At 39.1% G+C, this 26,731-nt stretch overlaps 1 protein-coding gene across 1 annotated transcript in view; it reads left to right on the top strand.

The window, feature by feature from the left end:
• nrxn1a (neurexin 1a) overlaps nucleotides 1-26,731 on the top strand; it is a 323,968-nt gene that overhangs the window by 284,428 nt on the left and 12,809 nt on the right. The window contains exon 25 of the mRNA XM_055150076.1: nucleotides 26,478-26,556. Within this exon, the coding sequence (XP_055006051.1) occupies nucleotides 26,478-26,556 (79 nt within the window). The remainder of the gene's footprint in view (nucleotides 1-26,477; nucleotides 26,557-26,731) is intronic.

Genomic DNA, 26,731 nt, shown 5'->3' with positions numbered 1-26,731 from the left:
TACAGTATCACGGCTCTATCTAATATCTTAAATACACACTTTTTTGGGTCTGCTACCTACTTGTCTCTATAGAGATGTTAATATTCTGCCAGTAATGTTCCACAGTATGGCATTATATTGGCGTTACATTTAATTTCACAGTTGTTATTGATTGTTATATTATGATTATTGGTCATGTTCAATATCTTAAAGTTGCACTATGTATTTTTTCTGGTGGAGGGTCTGTCACCGGTTTGTCCACAGTATGTAATCAAATATGAATCACCATGGAAACAAGGAAGTAACATCAATTTACAAGTCAGATCTGTAAAAAGGCGACTACACTCTCAAAAAAAAAAAAAAAGCATGTTATTCAATGAATTTTTGAGCACTACAAACACTTGAAATATTTATGACAGATTATATTGAATGCCATAACATCTCCATGGAGAAAATGAGATGTCTGAAAAGCTCCACAGTTCATCTTTAAAGCAGAGCTCGCCTATATCTTTCCCTTTCCCTTTTACCCCCTCAGTGCACCTTTAAAGTACAGCTCACATATATATATAAATATATATATATAATGTGTATATATATATATATATATATATATACTTCTCTCATACACCCAGCCTGTGCTTTGTGTCTCTGGCGCTTCCCTCTGGTTTGTGTTAAATCAGTCTGGTCCCAGCGGCCCCCTAAAGCAGCGCTGCTATGTTTGTCTTGTTTAAGATGAATCCGCCGCTCATCCATCGCCGGGCTGTCTACTGTTACCTGGCAACCGGCTTTGGCCTTAACCAGCGCCAGCAGCGAGCGGAGCAGAAGGCACAGGTGGAGGCAGAACAATAGCTTTGAATTGCTGCACATTGCATCAGAGGAGGTACCCGCCAGAGACAACATCCAACCTCAATCGATTTTTACGCGTGCTTTCTGGTTCCCACGTGGGTTTCTTGAAGTGTTTTGTGCAGCTGGAGCCATGTGTTATGCCATAGAGATCCAATGTCATAAATCGAAGGCTTTTGTATTGGGAAAATCTGCCATCTTTGTAGCGGGCAGGCAGGAGTGCAGTAGAGTTAGCAAAGACGATAACTGTTTTAGAAAGTAAACAGAAGACGTGAACTTTCAGGATTACTGAAGGTGAATATGTCTTATTCACTGTAAGTTAAAGGTGCGTTGTGTAACTTTTTTTGATGGATCTGTCAAATGCTTTTTTCCGTTAGAGGTCAGATTTTTGGAAAAGTAGCCGCACTCACAATCAGAATATCTGTTTTTCTAGGTATTTTTGAGCTATGAAACCACCTGCAAATGAATAAATGTAAGGTAGAGAGATTAATGTCATAATGCGGAACATTCCCAGCTTTAATATGACATAAACACACACAATACGTTTATTATGTTTTCATTATGTAAAGTTTCCCATAACAGTAACATGGACTGGTACATAAACGTAAAACATTGTTGTAGCAGGTATTGGCCCCAGGTTATTACCATATTTTTCAGACTATAATTTGCTCCAGAGTATAAGTTGCACCAGCCAAAAACAGCGTAATGAAGAAGGAAAAGACATATATAAGTCACACCGGACTATGAGTCACACTTTTTGGGGGGAAATTTATTTTAGAAAATCAGAGAAAAAGAACCAACATTTCATCTTGAAAGGGAAGTTATAGTAAAAACAATAGAACAACAGACTGTTAATGTCACATATGAACAGTTCTTCAGATTAAACTATAACATAAACAACAGAACAAAACAAGTTTACCAAACTCTCCATCTCACTCCAAATCACTAAATCCACTGAATTCTTCATCGTCGGTGTCACTTCTGAGCAACTTCACGACCTCCAGAGGTAAACAGAGCGCCGCTTCCTCTTCTTTGTAGCTGTCCTCGGACTCAGCATCAGTTCCGGTTAGAATTATTTCAGTTTTTCTGAATCCCGACAGGATGGTTTCTGTTGTCACTGAAGTCCAGGCTTTGTCCATCCATCCAATGACTTCCAGGAAAGTTTCATGGCATTGTGTTCTCCATGCCCACCTTTCGCCAGTCCCTCACTCCAAACTTTCTTTCTGCTACTCGATTACCGCTACATATTTCACTACTTGCAGCAGGACAGAGGCTTTTTCTGCAGGAGACATGCGCAGTAGAACCAAGTGACAGTGGTATAAGAGTAATAGGAGTAGCTGATACAGACACACAAGCCTAGAGCGCTCTCTCAAAGCTGTCAGTCTGAAAAGTTTAACATATAACTTGCACCAAAGTATAAGTCACAGGAAACACCCAAACCATGAAAAAAGTGTGACTTATGGTCCAAAAAATACAGTAGTTAAAATCATACTCTGGTGGAATTTATTGTTTTAGGACTAGTCTGATTAAATCTGTTGTTGTTATCATTATGTATTTGTGCAGCACTTTGGAAACTGTTTGTTTGTGAAATGTGCTATAGAAATAAAGTGGATTGGATTTTTCATTGGATCTAATGTGACTATTTACAGGCTGATTTTGGCCTGGAACGCCTCATAATGTTTGAACTTTTATTCATACAAAGCTGTTCAGTAGTGATTTGAAGGATAAATAACAGTTACATAACACAGTTGGATCTCTTGTGTAAGAAGTTAACTGTGTTTTCAGGAAATAAGTATCAGTAAATACCAGCAGTCAAGTCAAGTCAAAGTTTCGATATCGGTATTTGTGTGAAAAATTCCTCAGTCGTCCAGGCAGAATCCATGGCAAAGGAGAAAATTTGGCCGAATACGTTTCACAGCTCATCCAAGCTGCTTCTTCAGTTTTGAAGATATCGGTATTTGAAAAAAGTGATTTGTGCATTCCTAAATGAAATGATTAATTTTGCTTCCAAAACCGTCACATTTATATATATTTTTTTAACTTATTTGTGAAAAATATATAGCTGAATAATCAGAATACATTTTAATCAAAGCTACCGTTTGTAATTAGACTGGCCAGCCCCTGTTGTATTCTCACATATCACCACTAGAGGGTGTCTGCGCTACTGCTGTCTGATCATAAAATCTCTAATATTATTTTACTATTATACTACTTTGTAAATAGAATGCTGTTAGATGTTTCCCTATTTTTATACGTCTCATTTTTTACTTGAAATAAGATCAGAATGAACTAAAACTAGCCCCAAAATCTTTTCCTACAATATAAATTCATCACGTTGGATGACTCAAATCGAGGATTACTGTGCATTCAAGCCGTTTTAAGTCATACATGTTATTTTTTTACAGTGCATGTACAAGTCCAGTCTTTATTGAAATCTTCTTGCGTGTTGGATGGAGAGTGGAGAGTGGATTAATAATGTATGAAAGCAGCGCTGAGCAGAGTGAGAAAAGACCGTGTTGATGCTCGGAGCAGCTCTGACGCACAAAAAGAGGCAGATTTTTTATGTGTTTTGATGCTGGAGTTTTACATTTAGTGGAGTGAGAGCTGCGTAGATGGATTTACAATACTGTATCTGACATAACAGCGCCTAATTTAGCACTTTAGTTAGGGAATCCTGACTTGAATTTGACGAGTTAATGTTAAATTTTTCATGTGTTTGTTTATTTTGAGCAGATCAGTGAAAACAAGGTAAAACTAAATATTATGCATGTATCCAGCACACTTGAAGGGCCCATATTACACTATTTCCTGGTCTGTTATAATGTTTTTTCCTCCTCACAAAAAGACCTGGAGTTGTGTTTTGTTTCATTCACACGTTTAACACACAAACCCTGCATGTTTAGGCTGAGTTCTTTGCCCAAACTGAAGACACTCCGCTGTGCTTTTAAACTCTGTACACCTTCACTAGAATCATTTGGATGATTTTAGCCCTGAAACTGCCAATCTTTGTTGAACTAAAGGTACAAAAATAGCTGTCAACTTGAAAACCACTGCTTCGTGACATCTCAAGGTGGAACAGAGCATCTTGAGTTTTGGAGCTATAGATAGACTAATAATACAAAGGGTCACTCAGACACTAGGGATGTAACCATAACTGAAATATCGTGATATTGTATCATCAAATTTCTCACAATAATATCGTGGATCATCGCAATATATCAAATTACAAGTGTCTTTGCTTAAATTAAGAGTTACGGTGCAGTAATAGCTAAAAAAGACAGTGGGAACTACATAGACCACGATCCTTTGCTCCATTTCAGTGTAGACTACAAGAAGAAATAACAGTTCTAAGCGCTTTTTAGTCTTAGTTCTTTAGATTAAGTCTTGTCAATGCATTTTAAGAGGAAAAATCCTCAAAATATCGCAATAAATATGATACCATGAGATGTATATCGTGAAATACTATACAGAGAAATTTGGATATTGTCACATCCCTAATCATGAGCCTCTGCACCATGCTGTGAACTTTCCCACGATATCGCAATAAATATCGTACCGTGAGGTTCATACCGTGACAATAACGTATCGTGAAACTTGGATATCGCCGTTACACTCCTACTGAACATGTGTGAATGAAACAGAACACGACTCCAAGTATGTTTCTTAGGAGGTAACAACATTATAACATGACTTAAAGCTCAGACGAGTTTATTTTTAGGAATGTAACGATATCCAAGTCTCACAATACAATATCATCACGGTATGAACCTCACGGTACGATATTTATTACGATATCATGGGAAAGCTCACAATTAGGGATGTAAAAATATCCGTCATACAACAATAACAATAATAATAGCCTTGACAAGCCTTAATCCAAAGAAATAAGACTTAAAAGTGCTTAGAACTTGTAGTCTCCACTGAAATGGAGCAAAGGATCATGGTCTGTGTAGTTCCCTTTGTCTTATTGCTGCACCATAACTCTTAATTTCAGCAAAAAGACTTGTAATTCCATTTATTGTGAGAACTTCGACGATACGATATCACGATACTTCGGTTATTGTTACATCCCTATTTATTTTTTCGTAATATAGAAGCTTTTTCGAGTTTAAAGGTTGTTCTAACTTCCAAGGAGAGCATTGCTTCAAAATAACATCAAATCCAAATGTGACCCTGTTTACATCATGTTGTTCAAGGTATTTTTCAGCGATAAATAAATACAACTGCGAAAGATATCACATTAATGCTTGGTACTCTTGCGAAAACACCTCAAAGCTTGAAATAACAGCTTTTCATATTGTGGATAACATGACCTTCACAAGACCGTCCTCTCTCCTGCAGGCATCCTCTTCAATATGATTTCTTATTCCCTCTCTTGTCTCTAAACCCTGCGATCCATCTCCCACTGCTTCCTTATATTGCTTAGTCCTAGCCCTCTTTCCACAGCATTTCCCCGTAGCTTTACTTAATGCAGTCCTTGGAGAAAAGCTGTGTTTTAAATTACATTGTGTTTTCTCTTCTTATTTGAAAATGGAACAGATAGTACGATTTGGCTTAAAGGTCCTATATTACGCAAAATTGACTCTTGTGAGCTTTAAGGCACGGGGCTGTGTTTTGTTTCATTCACACATGTTTGAGCAACCCTTTGTTTTTAGTCTGGCTGCGTCTGTACGGCTCAAAATGCTCCGTTGCAACCTTGTGATGTCACGAAGCGGTAGTTTTCAAGTTAACAGCAACCGTTTATCTTTCTGAAAATCATCCAAATTACTCTAGTGAAGGTGTATGGAGTTTAAAAACAGAATGGCTTGACGTAATTGCTTGAATATTTTGGTGGTTTAAGCACATTATAAGACACAACATAGCTTTATATCATGAATTGGGGCTTCAAAAATAAATACTAGTGAATCAAAATAAAAAAGAGAGGTCATGGTAGCAATTAACAAAGGCTGCTATTATCAAAGTTACACAGTGGCCTCTGCAAACAACAAAATATAACAGTAGTTTTGTTATGGAAATAAAACTTTTAATCTTGTACGGTGTAATCTTGAATTCATCCAGAAGTGATTCCATGTAGAGATGGTTTCAGAAATATCAAAATATCGATATATCCTATTGTTTAATGTGATGATACAGTATCGATATTGGGAGCTGCTGTATCGATATATCTCCAAGAGTATTTTTGGTTTATTTTGCAAAATTATTTTGTTACAGCGCTACAGATTTGTTGTTTGTTTAGAGGAAGGAAACTCATTTATGTGACACATCTGACATTTCCACTGTTTTGATGATTAAAATGGGTGTGTTTATATGAACTTCGCACAAGAACTTGTTTAACTTTTAGTGTCACAACCATGATTTAGCCTTTATTTTTTACTGAACCATATCGAATAATTTTTTGAAATAGATCGTATCAAACCAAAAGTGCACTGTATCAAGATATGTATCGTAGCGTGGCCTATATATCGAGAAATGTATCATTTCGTGGCCTATGTATTGAGATATGTATCGTATCTTAGCCTATGTATCGAGATATGTATCGTATCGTGGCCTATTTATCGAGATATGTAATCGTATCATGGCCAATGTATCGAGGTATGTATCGTATCTTAGCCTATGTATCGAGACATGTATCATATCGTGGCCTATGTATCGAGATATGTAATCGTATCGTGGCCTGTGTATCGAGGTATGTATCGTATCGTGGCCTATTTATTGAGATATGTAATCGTATCGTGGCCTATGTATCGAGGTATGTATCGTATCATGGCCAATGTATCGAGGTATGTATCGTATCTTAGCCTATGTATCGAGACATGTATCATATCGTGGCCTATGTATCGAGGTATGTATCGTATCGTGGCCTATTTATTGAGATATGTAATCGTATCGTGGCCTATGTATCGAGGTATGTATCGTATCATGGCCAATGTATCGAGGTATGTATCGTATCTTAGCCTATGTATCATATCGTGGCCTATGTATCAAGGTATGTATCATATCGTGGCCTATGTATCGAGGTATGTATCGTATCGTGGCCTATGTATCGAGACATGTATCATATCGTGGCCTATGTATCGAGGTATGTATCGTATCGTGGCTTATGTATCGAGACATGTATCATATCGTGGCCTATGTATCAAGGTATGTATCGTATCGTGGCCTATGTATCGAGACATGTATCGTATCGTGGCCTATGTATCGAGATATGTATCGTATCGTGGCCTGTGTATCAAGATATGTATCTTATCGGCAACTTTCTTAATGATACCCAGCTCTAGCAGTCACAATGACACATTTTTAAATATACATTATCATTAAAAAACCTGAGCTGCAACAAATAAATGTCAAAATGAACCAATATTTAGTCCTTGAAGTTATTTATTCTACGCTCTACAGCTCAAATTTTACATTATTATGGCAAAAATTCTCCGCACTATTGCAAAGAAAACATCCCCATAATAAAACCTGAGCCCCAAAATATATTGTCGCAGTTTATATATATTGGAGTCGATTGCAATTATGGCGACAGGCCTGGTCATCTGGACAGAAGCCATTTTCAATTCCCAGTGTTTCAGGCCAGTATCATCAAACTGAAAATGGCTTCTGGACGTGAGCCAAAGCAGCTTGATTGCAAAAACAGTGACAGATGACCACCACTGAAACCATCTCCGCACTGCTTCTTTTATAATCTTATAGTTTGCATCTCTACAAACATGTTCTGGGATATTGACAATTTTGATGGACCATATATCGATTCCAAGATATCAGTTCAGTCGATATCATGTTGGTCTATACATTGGTGTAATAAGATGATTTATTTTTTTGATAATGTTGGCTCAAAACACCTCGTAATATTTATTCTGTAGTTAATTTAAATGAGAAATTAAAAGTTATGAAACACATGGATCATTTTTTTATGTTTTCAGCACTGGTGTTGGTTGATACTTATGGCGAAACAGTCTCTCAGTTGGTTGGAGTTTTTGTCCACTGACCCACACTTTAGTTATGTGATTCCAGCTTCCACAGATGAATGCTGTTGTTGTATCCTTGAGCAAGACACTTAACCCATCAACCCCCCCATATCTGTGTACACTGGTGTATGAATGTGTGAGTGGTTTCCTGATGTAAAGCGTTTTTAGTGGCTTAAAGGTGGAAAAATCTGACCATTTACCACATATTTGAGTGTTTTTATTGCTTAGAAACATGTCCAAAAGCATTCATACCATGAGTGGACTCGCCTCTCCACAGATCTGACCTGCAACTTAGCCTGGTTGTGTCGCCTTCTTGTCTTTATGGAGATGATTAAATTTAATGGAACATCTCTATCAGGGGTGTCAAACTCAAATTGACAGAGGGCCAAAGTTAAAAACTAGGACTAAGTCTGGGCCAAACTAAATATTTAGTGAAAAATTTCAACAGCATCTGCATGTTTTCTCTTCTTTCGAGATATGTAATGTTACATCTTTTCTTATTAAAACAAATGTTTAATAATAGCTTTGATTAAACATTGAGTCCAGAACAAGCATAATATAAAATCATAACATTTTAAATAAATAATGTCTCTATAGTCTATCTGTAGCCGGCGGGTCAGCTCTAATACATATTTGATATGATCTTGCGGACCAAATATAATTATATCGCGGGCCAAATTTGGCCCCTGGGCCTGAGTTTGACATGTCTGATCTCTATGAAGACAAACAGATGGTGGACCTTCCAGAAGAAAAGCTGCACAGTGAAACCTTTGAGCTTTTTTTGAAATGTCTATACCAGGGATGTAACGATATCCAAATCTCACGGCACGAAATTATCACGATATGCATCTCATGGTACAATATTTATTGTGATATTTTGAAGAGGCTGATAAAATTGTAGATAGGACATGTTTTTGCTTTTAAAATATCTTGACAAGATTTTGGTGTGAATTATTTCCCAAGTAAAAAACATATTTCTTCATGTTGTTTGGCACTGAAATGAATCATGGGAAATGTAGTTCCTGATGTTTATAAGCTGTTACTACTATAAAAAATAAAAAAAAAACATTTAAGCAAAGGAACTTGTAATTCGATATTATTGTGAGACTTCTGATGATACAAGTCACGATATTTTGGTCACTATTACATCCTTAGGCTATACTCCTGAACGTAATCCTGATTGTAAAACACATACAAATCACTAATTATTCTTCGCATTGCTTGTCTGAAAATTGCAATTACACATTTCCCCAGTCACTCAGCCCCACTTGTGTTCCTCATTCTGTATCCGCAGGCTCGCTGTCAATACTATTCTCCTATGTCGTTGTTGTCCCTATAGCCTCCTATCCATCCATCTTTTCCTGTCTCCTCCTCTCGCTTCGTCCTATCTCCCTTTCCATATCTTTTCCATATTTACTCTCCTCCTCCCTTCCTCTTCTCTCTCTTTTCTCTCTCTCTCTCCCTCCCTCCTCCCACCCTGCACTGATAGGCTGTTAATGCAGGCTCTGTATTGCTCTATCTCACCATCTGCGAAGTGGAGCTGGCTTCTCCTCTCCTCTCCTCTTTTTTTCCCTCTTTGTTTTCACGACCGCATCTCTTCATCTCTGCAACTTTAGCTCCCGCGCAGAGTAGTAGACGTATGCCAGTAGGAAATAGACCTATGGAGGTTTACAAGCGGTTGCAACATTGATAATTTTTGTAGTTTTTTAAATATTTTCTGATTAGCTAGATTTTTAACATGTGTGAAATAGGCGGTCAGGGGGGTATTGATGGTCGCTGGCATTGTACCGCTGCTCAGGTAGATGTTTTGAATACATTTACGCATGCTAAAATCTGTCGTTTTTGACAATTTACGCTAGATTAATTGAAATTTTTGCATGTTTTTGGATAAGCAAATGATTACCAATAGTTGTAACCAATCCACTAAGCAAGCATTTAAAAGTTGTACTACAATTTAAGCGTAAATTTGTTTCGTTTGAGCATGTTTCTGTGCACATTTTTGTCCCACCGCGGTGTGATAGGTTAATCAATTACCCCATTGATAACGAACCAAGCAGGTGGCCGGTCAGCTGACTCGTGATGTCACAGGTTAGTGGGCGGGGCTTGTTTGATAATTCGGTTCACAAATGGGCGCGTTTTCGATCAATAATGCAACACGGGAGCTTTTCCGCGATGTTAAAGGTGCATTGTGTAACTTTTTTGGCGAAGGGAGGGTCCGTCCAGCGCGTTTCTCCGTGGAGATGTTATTGCTTTGTCTGGAATGTTTCACAGTATGGCATTAAACCTAGTTACAGGTCGGATCTGCTGAGAGGCGACCCCGCTCACAGTCAGAATTCTTGTTTTTCTAAGTATTTTTGAGCTATGAAACCACTTGTAATTCAGTAAACGTAACGCAAAGCTGTTTAATGTCACACTGTGGAACATTCCAGGCCCGTGCGATGACGAGAAATATCCACGGAGACGAGCTTTTGACAGACCCTCCATCAGAAAAGCTACACAATGCGCCTTTAACTCAATGTCGTCCGATGCAATTTAGCAGCTGGCAGGAGCGGAGCTTTATTGACTGGCTTATTTCCAGTGGCTGTGTTTGACCCTGACAGGTTTTTGACAGGCCAGTTGCAGGAGTCATTGGAGGGAAAAGACCAACTGAAGCGGGTAAAATAAAATGCATGTAACAGAGGGAGAGACTTGTTAGGCGCAGACAGAACCACACCGAGCCTGGAAATCTTTTCATACACTCAGATTACGCTACCTAGTTCTTACAGAAGTCCTTATGTAATATTGAAAACTGCTTAAAATGCATAGGTGGAGAATGGATTTCATGCTTTTTTCGTTGCACTGCTTTGTATGTGCATGTTCTCGCATTCAATTCAGTTTTTTCTTGGTTGTTTAAAGGTGTGACATTTCTGTTCCTAGGGAGGTGCTGTTGTTTCTAGAGAATGGATTTCATACTTTTCATGGCACTGCTTTGTACATACATGTTCTCGCTTTCATTTCTGGTCTATCTTGGCTGCTTAAAGGTGCACTGTGTAATATTCCTGTTTCTATGGCGATTTGGAGAATGGATTTAACGCTTTTCATTGCACTACTTTGTTCTTGCCTCATTCAATTGCAGTATGTCTTGGTTGTTTAAAGGTGCACTGTGTTAGTCAGGCTGGCGCCACCTAGTGCCTCCGCTCAGTTTCATTTCTCTCCAGCGACTAGGTCAGGAATCGGAAATACACTAGACGTTTTGCAAGAACCTTGGAAGTTGTAGACCCCGCACCAGCCAATCAGTGAAGAGCTGTGAAGCCATGACGTCAAACTTAAGCACCTGTTTGGGTCTTTTTTGTGGAACTGCACAACAGTAAACAAAGCGGTCAAGATGGATGTAGACGAAGACAGACTTTCTGTGTTGGCAACGATTCCCGAGATCGAGGATTTAAAGCCAGAACAAATAGCAGCGATTGGTTAAATAAAAAAGTACCCGCCTACCATCGAGCGAATGAATCAGGGCTAAGAAATCCGTGCTTATGTAGCTGTAGATGAGCATTAAATAAATATTCGTAAACTCTTCAATGAATCCAGTCGTACATAAAATGTGTTCTGTGTATTTTATCTATCAGAATACGAATTGAAAGGACATCATCAAGAATTACAATCAAAAAATGAAAATTTACGAACCAGGTCTAAACCAGGACTGAACTAGGAATAAACCAGGTCTAAGTCTCGACACTCAGTCCTGGTTCAGTTCTGGTTTAGATCTGGTTTAGTTCTGTTTCAGTCCTAGTTCAGTCTTGGTTCACTCCTGGGATCAGTCCTGGTTTGGTCCTGGTTCAGTTCGTATGCGGCGCAAAAGACATACATCACGACCAAATAGCAGCGATTAATTAAATAAAACCGTCGAGCGAACGAATCCTAATGCTGCGAGGTCAGACGGTTTCCACAAAGTGAAACCGGCTGATGAATCAGTCTAGCACTGTGTAACATTTCTGTTTCTACGGAGATGCCATTGTTTCTAGAAAGTGGTTTTAATGGATTTCTTTGCACCGCTTTGTACTCACATTCTTCCCCATTCAGCTGTAGTCTAATCTTAGTTGCTCAAAGCTACACTGTGTAACATTCCTGTTTCTATGGAGATGCTATTGCTTTGCCTGGAATGTTCCACAATATGGCATTATCTATCTTACATTTATTCAACTATAGATGTTTTTGATTTCGACTGATAAAGAAAAATACCTTGGAAACACATGCTTTCTTATTATAAATGGGCTCTCCTCTCCATAGATCTGACCCGTATCTTGGCTTAGGGGCGTCACGATGTATATATTTAATGCCATGTTGCGGGACATTCCAGGCAAAGCCATAAAAAGCAGGTGCCAGACCCTACAGTGTACTAGAAATGTCTCACAGTGCGGCTTTAAAGAACACAACAGTAGCTGGTGTTATAAAAGCCCGTTCTGATAAATAATATAAAAACTGCTGTGAATAAAAAACAGGTTGCGACAAACTTAGCCCATCTCTGTAATTCCATAAATAGATCACTTAGCTCGCACGTTTCTCCCAGATAATTGTAATTTTCCACAACTTGGATAAAACTCCCTCGATGTTAAAACAAAATAGTGCAGTTTATTAGTTAAAACACAAACATAATAAATAATACAGCTTATGATTACAATATGGAGTTTTATGCAAGTTTTTATAATTATAATTTAGGGACCTCTTAATTAATGTTAAACCATAAAAGCAAGGCAAGTCTCTGTTTTCTTTGCAAACCTTTTAGTGCACACTTTATCGACTTTGCGAAGCTTTTAATCATGTTTTAGTTGTTTTTGCTTCTCATTTTCCTGCTCTTGAAGTTGTATTTTGAGAGATTCGTGCATGTTTGAGGAATCTAAACCTGTATTTAACACATCATTGCTCTGTTCTACCTCTGTTTTTTCTCTGTACTTACTTCATTCTACAATTTTCTTAATCGATAATACATGTAGGATTTGGTTGGTTAGGCTGGCGTCATCTCGTGCCTCCACTCAATTTAATTTCTCTCCAGCGACTAGGTCAGGAATCAGAATACACTAGACGGTTTGCAAGAACCACGGAAGTTGTAGACCGCACACCAGCCAATCAGTGAAGAGCTGTGAAGCCATGACGTCAAACTCAAGCGCCTGTCTGTGTCCCTTTTGTGGAACAACACAACAGTAAACAAAGTGGTCGAGATGGATGTAGACGAAGACAGACATTCTGTGTTGGCAACAATTCCCGAGATCGAGGATTTAAAGTCGGAACAAAGAGAATGTTTGGTGAATTTTATCAAGGGGAAAGACGTTATTGTCCTTCTTCCTACTGGATTTGGAGCATTACTGTACATACGTCATGACCAAATAGCAGCGATTGGTTAAATAAAAAAGTACCCGCCTATTGTCGAGCGAACAAATCCTAATGCTGTGAGGTCAGACGGTTTCCACGAAGAGAAACCGGCTCATGAATCAGGCTAGGATTTGGCAGCATCGCATAGAAAATTTTGGTACAAATGAAATAAAAGAATGAGAACTTCGCACATCGGTTTCGTGAGATCGGTGCGTTGGAGGAGAGGGAGCAGCCCAAGAACCGTATTTTTCAGGCTATTAGACTCGCTCTTAAGCCCCATCAAAAAATCCAGAGCGCCCTATACACGAATCCACTCGGGTGTCCCAGCACGACTTCAGTAAACTACAAAGCCGCAAACACACACGGAGCAGACAGCGACCGCACAGCGACAAACACCCACAGCCACACTCATCACTCCACGCCGACGAGGAACGGAATGGAGGAACGAACCAAAAAAGCGAGTGCAATGTGCCACTTCTAGACACAACTGAGTCACTGTGAACACGCCAATAATCCGTTGGTCCCAGACAGCACCCTCCCTACACGCCACAACTGAACAAAGCCCAGAGTCACCGTGAACGCCACAAACAAACAAAACCACTGACCCATCCAACTGTTGTGTTTCGTTTAAAGTCCAGTGCGGTTAATTTGTGAAAAAAGTTCAAAAACAGACCATTTAATGACAGTGCGTCTTATAATCTGTAGTGTGGAAAATACAGAACATGGAGAAAAATCCATCTTATGGTGAGATTTATTAGGACAATTCGTGCAACGTTTCGGCACTAGACCTTCATCAGTCAAAAATAAATGTAAAAAAGTCTGCTAGTGTGATCTGCAGCTGTCCATCGGAGGTGTCAACAACTACACGGCTCTTTGTTGTGATCACGTTTACGGCGACGTCTGCTCCCATTGGCCACCTCAGATTTCTAACGCGGAAATGAGCCAAGTTGTATCTTTTATTAAGTCGTTTTTGATCAATATTGCGATTTAAAATGTCCAAATTATAACATAAAAATCCACGGATGTCATAGATTATAACTTTAGCACAAACACAAGGACAATATGTTGTCTTAAAGGTTTAGTTTCGCTAGATTTGTGACACTGTTTGAATATTTCCACATGCTAATTGGTCTATAAGGACATAATCTGCATTTTGGATTCTCTTCAGACTTGCAAATCTAAATCTATTCCCCGCACTACATCCCGTCTAAACCAGCGTTATCCTCTTAGTATAAAATCTGAATTGTATGGATAACAGCTCATGTTAATCAGTCTTTATGAACAAAAGAGAAATTTTCTAGTTTGGCGACAAAACACATCTCTCACTGTCACTACAGACGCTCCACACACTCATTCATTACGGTCTAATTGTAATTTAGATCTCAGCTGCTACACATTCTCTCTTTCTCTCCTCTTTTCCTCTCTTCACTCACTCCATTCTCTTTCTTTTTCTCTCCCGCTTCTCTTTCTGTCTCTTTCTGTCTCTTTCTATTCTCTCTTACTGTCTTCTCTCTCTTTCTCCCTGCCTTTCTGTTTCTCTATCCTTTTCTTTCTCTCCCTGTTTCTCTTTCTCTCCTCTTTCTGTCTTTTTCTCTCCCCCTCTCTTTCACTCCATTCTCTCTCTTTCTCTCATCTCCCTCTCACCTCTTTCTGTCTCCATTCTCTTTTTTTCTTTCTTTCTCCCCTCTCCATCTTTCTGGCTCTCTCCTTCTCTCTTTCCTCCACTCTCTCTCTCCCTCTCTGTCACTCTGCATTCTCTCTGCTTTCTCTCTCCTCTGTCTTTCTTTCTCTCTGCATTCTCTCTCTCTCTTTCTTTCTCTCCTCTTCTTCTCGCTCTTTCTTTCTTCCACCCTCTCTCCTCTGTCTGTCTTTCTCTCTCTCTCTCAGCATTCTCGCACTACCTCTCTCTTTCTCTCCATTCTTTCTCACCTCTTCCTCTCACTCTCTTTTTCCTCCTGTCTCTCTCTCTCCTGTCTCTCCTCTGTCTTTCTGTCTCTCTCTCTCTCATCTCTCTCGTCTTTCTGTCTCTCTTGCTCTCTTTTTCTCCTTCTTTCCTCTGTCTGTCTTTCTTTCTCTCTGTCTCCCTCTCTTTTGTCTGTCTTTCTCTCTCCTCTCCCTCTCTCCTCTCTCTGTCTCTCTCTCTCCTCTGTCCATCTTTCTCTCTTCTCTCTCTTTTGTCTGTCTTTCTCTCTCCTCTCTCTCTCTCTCCTCTGTCTGTCTTTCTCTCCCCTCCTCTCTATCTGTCTTTCTCTCTCCTCTCCCTCTCTCCTCTATCAGTCTTTCTCTATTTCTCTTACTCTCCTCTGTCTGTCTTTCTCTCTGTCTTTCTCTCCTCTCCTCTCTCTCTCTTTCTCTCTCTTTTCTCTCCTCTGTCTGTCTTTCTTTCTCTTCCTCTCCTCTCTCCTCTGTGTGTCTCCCTCTCTCTCTTCTCTGTTTCTCTCTCTCTTCTCTCTTCTGTCTGTCTTTCTCTCTCCTCTCTCTCTATTTCTCTTTCTCCTCTTCTCTCTCTTCTCTCCTGTCTCTCTCTCTCTCTCTCTCTCTCTCTCTCTCTCTCTCTCCTCTGTCCTCTTCTCTCTCTTCTCTTTTCTCCTCTGTATTTCTCACTCTCTCCTCTCCTCTGTCTGTCTTTCTCTCTCCTCTCTCTCTATTTCTCTTTCTCCTCTTCTCTCTCTCTTCTCTCCTGTCTCTCTCTCTCTCTGTTTCTCTCTATCTCTTTCTCTCCTCTGTCCTCTTCTCTCTCTTCTCTTCTCTCCTCTGCATTTCTCACTCTCTCCTCTCTCCTCTGTCTGTCTTTCTCTCCTCTTCTTTGTCTCTCTCTCTCTGTTTCTCTCTCTCTTCTCTCCTCTGTCTGCATTTCTCTCTCTCTTCTCTCCTCTGTCTGTCTCTCTCTCTGTTTCTCTCTCTCCTTCTCTCCTCTGTCTGTCTCTCTCTCTGTTTCTCTCTCTCCTTCTCTCCTCTCTCTCTGTTTCTTTCTCTCTCTCTCTTCTCTCCTCTGTCTGTATTTCTCTCTCTCTTCTCTCCTCTGTCTGTCTCTCTCTCTCTGTTTCTCTCTCTCCTTCTCTCCTCTCTCTCTGTGTCTCTCTCTCTCTTCTCTCCTCTGTCTGTATTTCTCTCTCTCTTCTCTCCTCTGTATTTCTTTTTCTCTCTTCTCTCGTCTGTCTGTCTCTCTCTCTCTGTTTCTCTCTCTACTTCTCTCCTCTCTCTCTGTTTCTTTCTCTCTCTTTCTTCTCTCCTCTGTCTGTCTCTCTCTCTCTGTTTCTCTCTCTCTTCTCTCCTCTGTCTGTCTCTCTCTCTCTGTTTCTCTCTCTCCTCTCTCTCCTCTCTCTCTGTTTCTCTCTTCTCTCCTCTGTCTGTATTTCTCTCTCCTTTCTCTCCTCTGTCTGTCTCTCTCTCTCTGTTTCTCTCTCTCCTTCTCTCCTCTCTCTCCTTTCTCTCCTCTGTCTGTCTCTCTCTCTCTGTTTCTCTCTCTCCTTCTCTCCTCTCTCTCTGTTTCTTTCTCTCTCTCTCTTCTCTCGTCTGTCTGTATTTCTCTCTCTCTTCTCTCCTCTGTCTGTCTCTCTCTCTCTGTTTCTCTCTCTCCTTCTCTCCTCTCTCTCTGTGTCTCTCTCTCTCTCTTCTCTCCTCTGTCTGTATTTCTCTCTCTCTTCTCTCCTCTGTCTGTATTTCTCTCTCTCTTCTCTCGTCTGTCTGTATTTCTCTCTCTCTTCTCTCCTCTGTATTTCTTTCTCTCTCTTCTCTCGTCTGTCTGTATTTCTTTCTCTCTTTATACTAATGTCTACTCCACTGCAATGCATCACGATCCAATTTTAATTTAGCTCTGCACGAATCTACTCTCGCCACAACGAACTCCAAACCCCATATGCTACCTCGGAAACCAACCGGTATTTAAAGCTGCACTCCGTAACATTTCTCGTGGAGGGTCCGCCACCTTCTCGTCTCCACGGAAATATAATCCCGTTCAGATCTGTGGAGAGTCGCCCCCATTCACAGAAGGATTTAGTGTATTTTTGAGCAATAGAAACAAACAATTTCACTCAAAACCTCACAGCTTTTTAATGAATCTCTCTTTTTTTTCTTTCATTTTTTAAAAACCATCCCTCCATCCTAAAATAACTGTCCTAGTCTTGTCGTTCTTCGCATCTCTCTCTCCTCCTAACCCCGTGAACTGAGCTACAAGCGAGAACCGCAGATCAATGAGCTGTGGTCCCCGTAGATACCACACACTCCCTCGTATATTCTGTATTCTTTTATTTATTTATTTTTTTTTCCTTTTTTCCCCTTTTTTCTTTTATTCCCGGGCATTTTTTATCAGCCTCGGCTCTGAACTTAGTGTTACCATGGCAACAGGAGGAGCAGGGATGGAGAGAGAGAAAGGGAGCGACAGAGAGAGAGAGAGAGAGAGAGGAAACAGGGAAAGATGGAAAGACGGGCGCTTTCCGATCCAAATGGAGATTGTGTAAATTCTGTGGTGCAATAAAATAGATTTTATTGGAGTAATTATGTAAGTGAATATGTTTTTTTAATTTATAGTTTTATGTGGGTAGATAGCAACAGGATGTTAACGGCAGTTGTAGTTTTTTGTGCTAGTCTAGTCAAACTTGATTCAAAAACTCACTGTATTCAAAGAGGATTAATAGTGTAGTATAATCCTTCAGTATATCCAAATATCCTACACAGTACACAACTATTACTCCACAGTACAACTAAATAGATAAGTAACTTTATTGTGGAAAAGCAAATTCATTTTAATACAAAGTGAATTTCAGTACATAGTTGAAAATTCTGTATCTCAAATGTTAATGTTAAGTTAATTTACAATATACATGATATTTATGCATTAATCTACAGTTTGTTTTTTTGTTAGTTATTCAAGTCCAAGTAGATTGAACATATGGAGTAAAGAAGCTTTCAGAAATATTTGTGTGCACATAGAATAGAAATACGTACCCAGGCTGGTGCCACCTAGTGCCTCTGCTCAGTTTCATTTCTCTACAGCGACTAGGTCAGGAATCAGAATACACTTGCAAGAACTCCGAAAGTTGTAGACCACACACCGGCCAATCAGTGAAGAGCTGTACACCAGTAAACAAAGCGGTCGACATGGATGAGTCTAGTGGTACATAAATATATATTGTGTGTATTTTATCCATTAGAGTATGAATTGAAAAGTTACGATATCAAGAATTACAATCACGAAATGAAAATTTACAATTACGCTTTCTTCAGCACGAATACGAATTCAGACACGACTTTGCTGTCAAAAATACGTCATCACTTCTCAGGCATTATTTATTGAGCAGAACTAACATCGATCGAGATGCTGGACTTGTGCGCCGCATACGGACTGAACCAGGACTGAACCAGGTCTAAGTCTCAATACTTAGTCCTGGTTTAGTCTGTATGTGGCGCAAAAGTCCGACATCTCCTGTACTCGTAAATTCGTGATTGTAATTGTTGATGTTGTAACTTTTCAATTTGTATTCTGATGGATAAAATACACACAACACATTTTATGCGCAACTTTACGAATATTTATTTTATGCTTAACTACAGCCAAATATGCACGGATTTCTTTCCTATGCAAACAAATTTGCAAAGTTTCTTACTCCATAAACTGGTGATGTTGAGGACTAGTACCATAAGAAATGTAGTTTTTACTTATTTGCTCCAAAAGTTTATTAGAATCGTAAAATTCATGGACAAAAATGGCCTAGTATCATATTAATAAGCAGTTAATAGGAAAGTGTTTGTAAATATCTAACTAATAGCAGAATAATAGCTTATGGAGAATTAAACGTTAATAAGAGCTGAAGAGACTATTATCACGCTGATATGTAGTACTTCCACATTCAGTGATCTTTGTGTACGACCTAGTTACCGTGAATTGTCACTCTGCTGATTGAACTCATGATGGACAAACCGAAGTTGTTTACATTTACTACATCCCTTATAAATTTACCGAAAATATCCTTGTTGTTGTTGCTGCACCGGAAGTGGAAGTGCACAAAATCGACAAACCCCGCCCACAAAACCCGGAAGTGTGATAATCCCCTGTAAATACTAATGAATGAAAAATTAACAAATAAAAAATGTACAACTATGTTAATTAGTGGGTAGTTAGATGTTAATAAGTGCATCCTAAAATAAATCGTTACCCTGCAAAGATATAAACAGTTAAATTTATCAGAAAATAGTGAAATTATTCGTCCATGCAGCAAGATCATTTTAATTTTAAGACATTATCTTAAAATAAACAACGTCTAGACTAAAATTAAGCATCTCAGAACTCGTAAGAAGAAAATAAATCTAAAAACAAGTTGAATAACCTGATTAAGTTTTAAAATCTTGGCCAGATCAGAGAAATTTGCAGTGTGTGATTCTAGTGTATTTAGTTCATGAATGGAGCTCTTCCTGTATCACCACGTGACATCACAAGGTGGAACAGAGTGTAGGATTTGTGTGTTAAACGTGTGAATTTAACAAAACACAACTCCGAGCATGTTTGTGATGAGGAAACAACATCATAACAAATCAGAAAACGGCGTAATTTGGGGCCTTCTACGAAATGAAAATGCACTACAATAAAACACTATTGGCATGTCCCTGAACCCCAGTTTGAGAAGCGGCGGATGTTGGATTGGATTATTACCGCGGCGACCGTGTTATCGACCGGGCGCTAAATAATAGGAGATTGGAATCGAGTGGAATTCCTAATGAAGGCTCTGGGAAATGTAGTTTTATTTATTAATGTGAGAATCCCTGAGCAAAACAGACGAATAATGAGAGTGTGAAGAATCGAAAATGGACGAGGACGAAGGGATGAGGAAGGAGAAGGAGGAGATGAAGAGAAAAAGAAGGAGGGAAGATAGAGAGGAAAAGAGAAAGAGGAGGAGGAAAGGTGAAGGGGCAGGAGAGAAAGAGGAAGAGAAAAAGATGAGGAGAGGAGGAGGGAAAGAGGGAGGGAGAGATAGAGGAGGAGGAGGATGGAGAGATAGACAAATGAGAGAAAAAAGAGAGAGAGAAAGGAGGTCTGTAGATGCAGTAATGACTCTCCTGCCTCACAGACGACAGACTATCTGTGTTTTGTTAAATTATACATGGATGAATATAATAGTCTAAAAACAAGGACACAACTTAGATGAAAAAAGGACTAAACCTGGTCTAAAAAAGGACTAAACCTGGTCTAAAAAAGGACTAAACCTGGTCTAAAAAAGGACTAAACCTGTCTAAAAAAGGACTAAACCCAGTCTGAAAAAAGGACTAAACCCAGTCTAAAAAAGGACTAAACCTGGTCTAAAAAAGGACTAAACCTGGTCTAAAAAAGGACTAAACAGTCTAAAAAAAGGACTAAACCCAGTCTGAAAAAAGGACTAAACCTGGTCTAAAAAAGGACTAAACCTGGTCTAAAAAGGACTAAACCTAGTCTAAAAAAAGGACTAAACCTGGTCTAAAAAAAAGGACTAAACCCAGTCTAAAAAAGGACTAAACCTGGTCTAAAAAAGGACTAAACCCGGTCTAAAAAAAGGACTAAACCCAGTCTGAAAAAGGACTAAATCTGGTCTAAAAAAGGACTAAACCTGGTCTAAAAAAGGACTAAACCTGGTCTAAAAAAGGACTAAACCCAGTCTGAAAAAAGGACTAAACCCTGTCTAAAAAAGGACTACACCCAGGCTAAAAAAGGACTAAACCTGGCCTAAAAAAGGACTAAACCCAGTCTAAAAAGGACTAAACTGGCCTAAAAAAGGACTAAACCCAGTAAAAAAAGGACTAAAAAAGGACTAAACCAGTCTAAAAAAAGGACTAAACCTGGTCTAAAAAAGGACTAAACCCAGTCTAAAAAAGGACTAAACTTGGCCTAAAAAAAGGACTAAACCCAGGCTAAAAAAGGACTAAACTTGGCCTAAAAAAGGACTAAACCCAGGCTAAAAAAGGACTAAACCTGGCCTAAAAAAGGACTAAAGTTAGTCTAAAAAGGGACTAAACCTGGCCTAAAAAAGGACTAAACCCAGTCTAAAAAAGGACTAAACCCAGTCTAAAAAAGGACTAAACCCAGTCTAAAAAAGGACTAAACCCAGTCTGAAAAAAGGACTAAACCCTGTCTAAAAAAGGACTACACCCAGACTAAAGAAGGACTAAACCTGGACTAAAAAAGGACTAAACCCAGTCTGTAAAAGGACTAAATGTGGTCTAAAAAAGGACTAAACCCAGTTTAAAAAAGGACTAAACCCAGTCTAAAAAAGGACTAAACCTTTCCTAAAAAAGGACTAAACCCAGTCTAAAAAAGGACTAAACCTGGCTTAAAAAAGGACTAAACCCAGTCTAAAAAAGGACTAAACCCAGTCTAAAAAAGGACTAAACCCAGTCTAAAAAAGGACTAAACCTTTCCTAAAAAAGGACTAAACTAAAAAAGGGACTAAACCTGGCCTAAAAAAGGACTAAACCCAGTCTAAAAAAGGACTAAACCCAGTCTAAAAAAGGACTAAACCTGGCCTAAAAAAGGACTAAACTCTAAAAAAGGACTAAACCTGGCCTAAAAAAGGACTAAAGTTAGTCTAAAAAGGGACTAAACCTGGTCTACAAAAGGACTAAATTTGGTCTAAAAAGCACTAAACCTGGTCTAAAAAAAGGACGACACGCGGTCTTAAATAGGATTAAACCCGGTGTAAAAAAAAAAAGTACTAACCTAGGACTAAACCAGGTGTAAACCATTCCCAGCCATTACTGATGTATCTGAAAACAAGGCCAAACTAGGACTGAACCAGAACCAGGTCTACATCAGGATTATAACCGTGATTAAACTAGGACTAGGACAAACTTGGACTTAAACATAAATAGATCAGGCCTAAACCAGGACTAAACCAAGCTAAAAAGTCTCAAACAAGACCGCATCTCTATTCTTGATCTGTAACAGAACCGAATACAAAACCGCAAAAGCAAAACAGATTTTTTAAATATTTTTCGATGTTTTTTATGTTTCACTTTTCATTCAAACCTTAATTACTTTAGTTTAGATTTCCTACAGTGAATACTATGCAGATTTAGACACTGTAAAGTAGTGTGTGCATCTTCATCCAACTCATCGTCCTCCTCCTCCTCCTCAGATCTTTGCTCTGGTTTTGGCTCCTCTCCCGTCGCTAACAGGCGGACATGTTTGTGACAAAGTGGAGAAATGGGTGGGCGATGGAGAAGAGTGCGATCTGCTCACATATGGGATTAAACAACAAAAATGTTTGGAATTTTAAAATTTTTGAGAACCTTAATTATGATTTAAGAATTTTTGATTTCACTCCAACTTAATTACTTTAGTTTAGATTTCCTACAGTGAATACTATGCAGATTTAGACACTGTAAAGTAGTGTGTGCATCTTCATCCAACTCATCGTCCTCCTCCTCCTCCTCAGATCTTTGCTCTGGTTTTGGCTCCTCTCCCGTCGCTAACAGGCGGACATGTTTGTGACAAAGTGGAGAAATGGGTGGGCGATGGAGAAGAGTGCGATCTGCTCACATATGGGATAAATAAACAAAAATATTCAAAAATGTTGGCGTAATTATCCAGTTTTGAGAAAGAGAGAAGTAAGATGAGAGATTTGTAACTAAACTAAATGGAGGTAATACGAGTTTATAATTGGATAGTTATTCAAAGCTGCATTGTGTAACTTTTCTTTTTCTGGTGGAAGATCCGTCAATTTTTTTCTTCATGGAGATGTTATTGCTTTGTCTGGAATGTTCCACAGTATGGTATTAAACTTTTCTAGCTTCATGGAAACCAAACTAGGCCAAGTTAGGGGTCAGATCTGTGGAGAGGCGACCCCGCACACAGTCAGAATTAGGGCTGGATATCATTAAAAAGTTGCAGATACGATACATATCTCGATACACAGGCCACGATACGATACATATCTCGATACACAGGCCACGATACGATACATATCTCGATACACAGGCCACGATACGATACATATCTCGATACACAGGCCACGATACGATACATACCTCGATACATAGGCCACGATATGATACATACTCGATACATAGGCCACGATACGATACATATCTCGATACACAGGCCACGATACGATACATATCTCGATACACAGGCCACGATACGATACATATCTCGATACACAGGCCACGATATGATACATACCTCGATACATAGGCCACGATACGATACATATCTCGATACATAGGCCACGATACGATACATATCTCGATACACAGGCCACGATACGATACATATCTCGATACATAGGCCACGATATGATACATATCTCGATACATAGGCCACGATACAATACTTATCTTGATACACTGCACTTTCGATTCAATACAATATATCATTATATTTCAAATCTATTTGATATGATAAAAAATAAAGTCTAAAAAAAATGGCTGTGGTACTAAAAGTCTTTATTAAACCACTTCTTGTGCAAATACATTTTAATCATCAAAACAGTGAAAACGTCAAATGTGTCACATAAACAATTTTCTTTCCACTAAAGAAGCAACAAAACTGTAGCTCTGTAACAACATGATTTAGTAAAATACATCAAAAAATACTCTTGGCCATATATCGATACAGCAGCCCACGATATCGATACTGTATCATCACATAAAATGATCCGATATATTGATATTTTGACATTTTTGCACACCCCTAGTCAGAATGTGTGTTTTTAAAAATACTTTTGAACTATAAAACCACCTGTAATTGAAAAAATGTAAAGTACAGCTGTTTAATGTCACACTGTGGAACATGACATGGAACATTTTGATTTAACACATTTTACGATAGACTCTAAATTTTCATTTTGTTGAAACGATAGACATACAGTAGCTTACCCGCCACTAGTTTCAAATAGGAAGTGAGCATGGGGGCACTTCCTGGCTCCATCGACTCTGGCTCTAATTGACTTTACACTGAAAAAATGTCTCCCCTCTTCTCTGTAACTGCTGCTGTGAGCCTTGTTTTATTTCATAATTTGGTCCGTAAATAAACTCATATTCCTAAAACAGACTTGCCTACAAATTCACTCCTATAACTGTTGGCCTCGATGAGCTTCATTTGACTGGAGCCGAACGCTGTGGGCGATGTCACTCTCCCTCAGTCTGCTTCTTTCTACAGTTGATGGACTAGATCGTTCATTCATATTAATGACAAGATCGGTTTATTATTTAAAGGTGCATTATGTAACATTTCTGGTGGATGTTTCGTCATGTTCTTGTCTCTGTGGGGATGTTATTATTTTGAGAGGAAGGTTCAGTATGACATTAAACTTTTATAGCTGAAACAAAATACACTGAAAAACATAATGTTCTTACTCTGAGTAGTGTCACCTCTCCGTAGATTTGACTTGTAATTTAGCCTAGTGGTGTCACCTGCTTTTGTCCATGGATAAGTTTTAATAACGTAACATTCCTGACAAAGCAATATCATCTGTGTAGCCCCAGAAAATCAACCAAAAAAATTAACAATATACTTTTTTGAATATGGATAATAATGTAAGGTTGAATAACTTTGAGGAAATATCTGATTCTAATATCATTTTTTTCTGACAATCATTGCATTTTAATTTTTATTTTTATTTTTATTTTTTTCAAATAAAGATTCAGCTCTCAGTGCACATTTTAAACAAATCTAGGAACGTTCACATTTGAGAGAGACTGAAACATTAAAATCTTATACAAGGATAACATGCATTTCAGAACATGTTTGTAGCAATAGTTATCTTTGTGAGCGCAACCCCACCATCCTACCGTGTTTGCTTTCCTGTTTCAAATGTAGTCAACCCCTGTATTGATTTACAAAAACCAATAAGGAGTCATTGTTTATTGTACCATATTTTTCGGACTATAAGTTACTCTGGAGTATAAGTCGCACCAGCCAAAAAATGCATAACAAAGAAGGAAAAAACATAAATAAGTTGCACCAGACAATAAGTCGCACTTTTGGGGGAAATTTAAATGGTAAATGGTCACATTTTTCTATAGCGCTTTTTCCACCTTCAAGGCACTCAAAGCGCTTTACAACAAGGAACCACTCACCCATTCACACACACACATTCACACACCAGTGTACACAGACACTGTGGGCAAGGTGGGTTAAGTGTCTTGCCCAAGGACACAACGGCAGCATTCATCTGTGGGAGCTGGAATCACACCAGCCAACCTGTGGGTCAGTGGATCTGACTGCTCAACCTGAGATGTTTATGTCGAGAGCTGGAATCGAACCACCAACCTTCAGATCAGTGGGCGAAAGCTCTACCAACTGAGCTACTGCCGCCCATTTATTATATAAAATCAGAGACCAGGAAGCAACATTTCATCTTGAAAGTCAAGTTATAGTAAAAAACAACAGAACAGAGAACAACAGACTGTTAACGTCACATATGAACAGTTCTTCAGATAACTTTAACATAAACAACAGAACAGAACAAGTTTACCAAACTCTCCATCTCACTCCAAATCAGTAAATCCACTGAATTCTTCATCCTCGGTGTCACTTCTGAGCAACTCCGCTTCCTCTTCTGTGTCGCTGTCGTCAGACTCAGCATCAGTTCCAGTTAGAATGATTCCGGCCTTTATGAATCCCGACAGGATGGTTTCAGGTTGTCTCTGAAGTCATAAGTTTCTCGCTCTCTCCAAACTTTCTTTCTACTGCTCGGTTACCATTTTCGGCTGAATATTTCGCTACTTGCATCATATAATCTGCAAAATTGTCTTTATAGGTTTATATAAATGTAAAATTTTCAGTGATACAGAACTAATAGTGCGATTGACTGACATGATACAAACAGGAACAGCGACTCTTTCTGCAAGAGACATGCGCAGTAGAGCCAAGTGACAGTGGTACAGGAGGAACAGGAGGAGCAGATACTGACACACAAGACTAGAATCTTCACGGTTGTCAGTGTGAAAATTTTAATAAAGTCGCACCAGAGTATAAGTTGCAGAACCACCCAAACCATGAAAAAAAGTGCGACTTATAATCCGAAAAATACGGTAGTCTCATGTTGAACCCTCTGTGGTTGCCATTTGAGCATTTTTAGTCAAGACTGGATGTCCTGTGAAAGTGGGGCAGAAAGCTTTGGGGGAGCTAAGGGGGTGCACTGGCCATTGTAGGGAAGGCTAGTGCCCCCTCAACCCCCCCTGGCACCGCCCCTGGGTTTTAGATATAAAAAGACACTGGGGTATTTTGTTGTATTCAGGAGACATATTACCTCACTAACTGGACCCTTTGCCACTAAACTTAAAGCTTTATTGTTAAGTCATTAAAATTCTGCAGTTATAACACAGTCTAACATAATTCTGACCTGTTTTTGTCTTTTTTGGTTGCAGTCTACGGACGACCTCTTGGTGGCGTCGGCGGAGTGTCCCAGTGACGATGAGGACATTGACCCGTGTGACCCGAGCTCAGGTAAAACCAAATCACCTTTCTATAAATAAAACCTCACACATCAGAATGACACTTCACAAAGACAACGAAAGTCAACGGACCATACAGTTTGGCTCCGACTGTGAACCTTAAAGGGCCGGTGTTACGCTGTTTTATGATCTGCTATAATGTTGTTTCCTCGTCACAAACAGACCTG

Source organism: Boleophthalmus pectinirostris, unplaced genomic scaffold (genome assembly GCF_026225935.1).
Source record: "Boleophthalmus pectinirostris isolate CB_2022bp ecotype Guang Dong unplaced genomic scaffold, ASM2622593v1 HiC_scaffold_14, whole genome shotgun sequence".
Lineage (NCBI taxonomy): Eukaryota > Metazoa > Chordata > Actinopteri > Gobiiformes > Gobiidae > Boleophthalmus > Boleophthalmus pectinirostris.
This window is presented reverse-complemented; position numbering and strand designations above follow the sequence as displayed.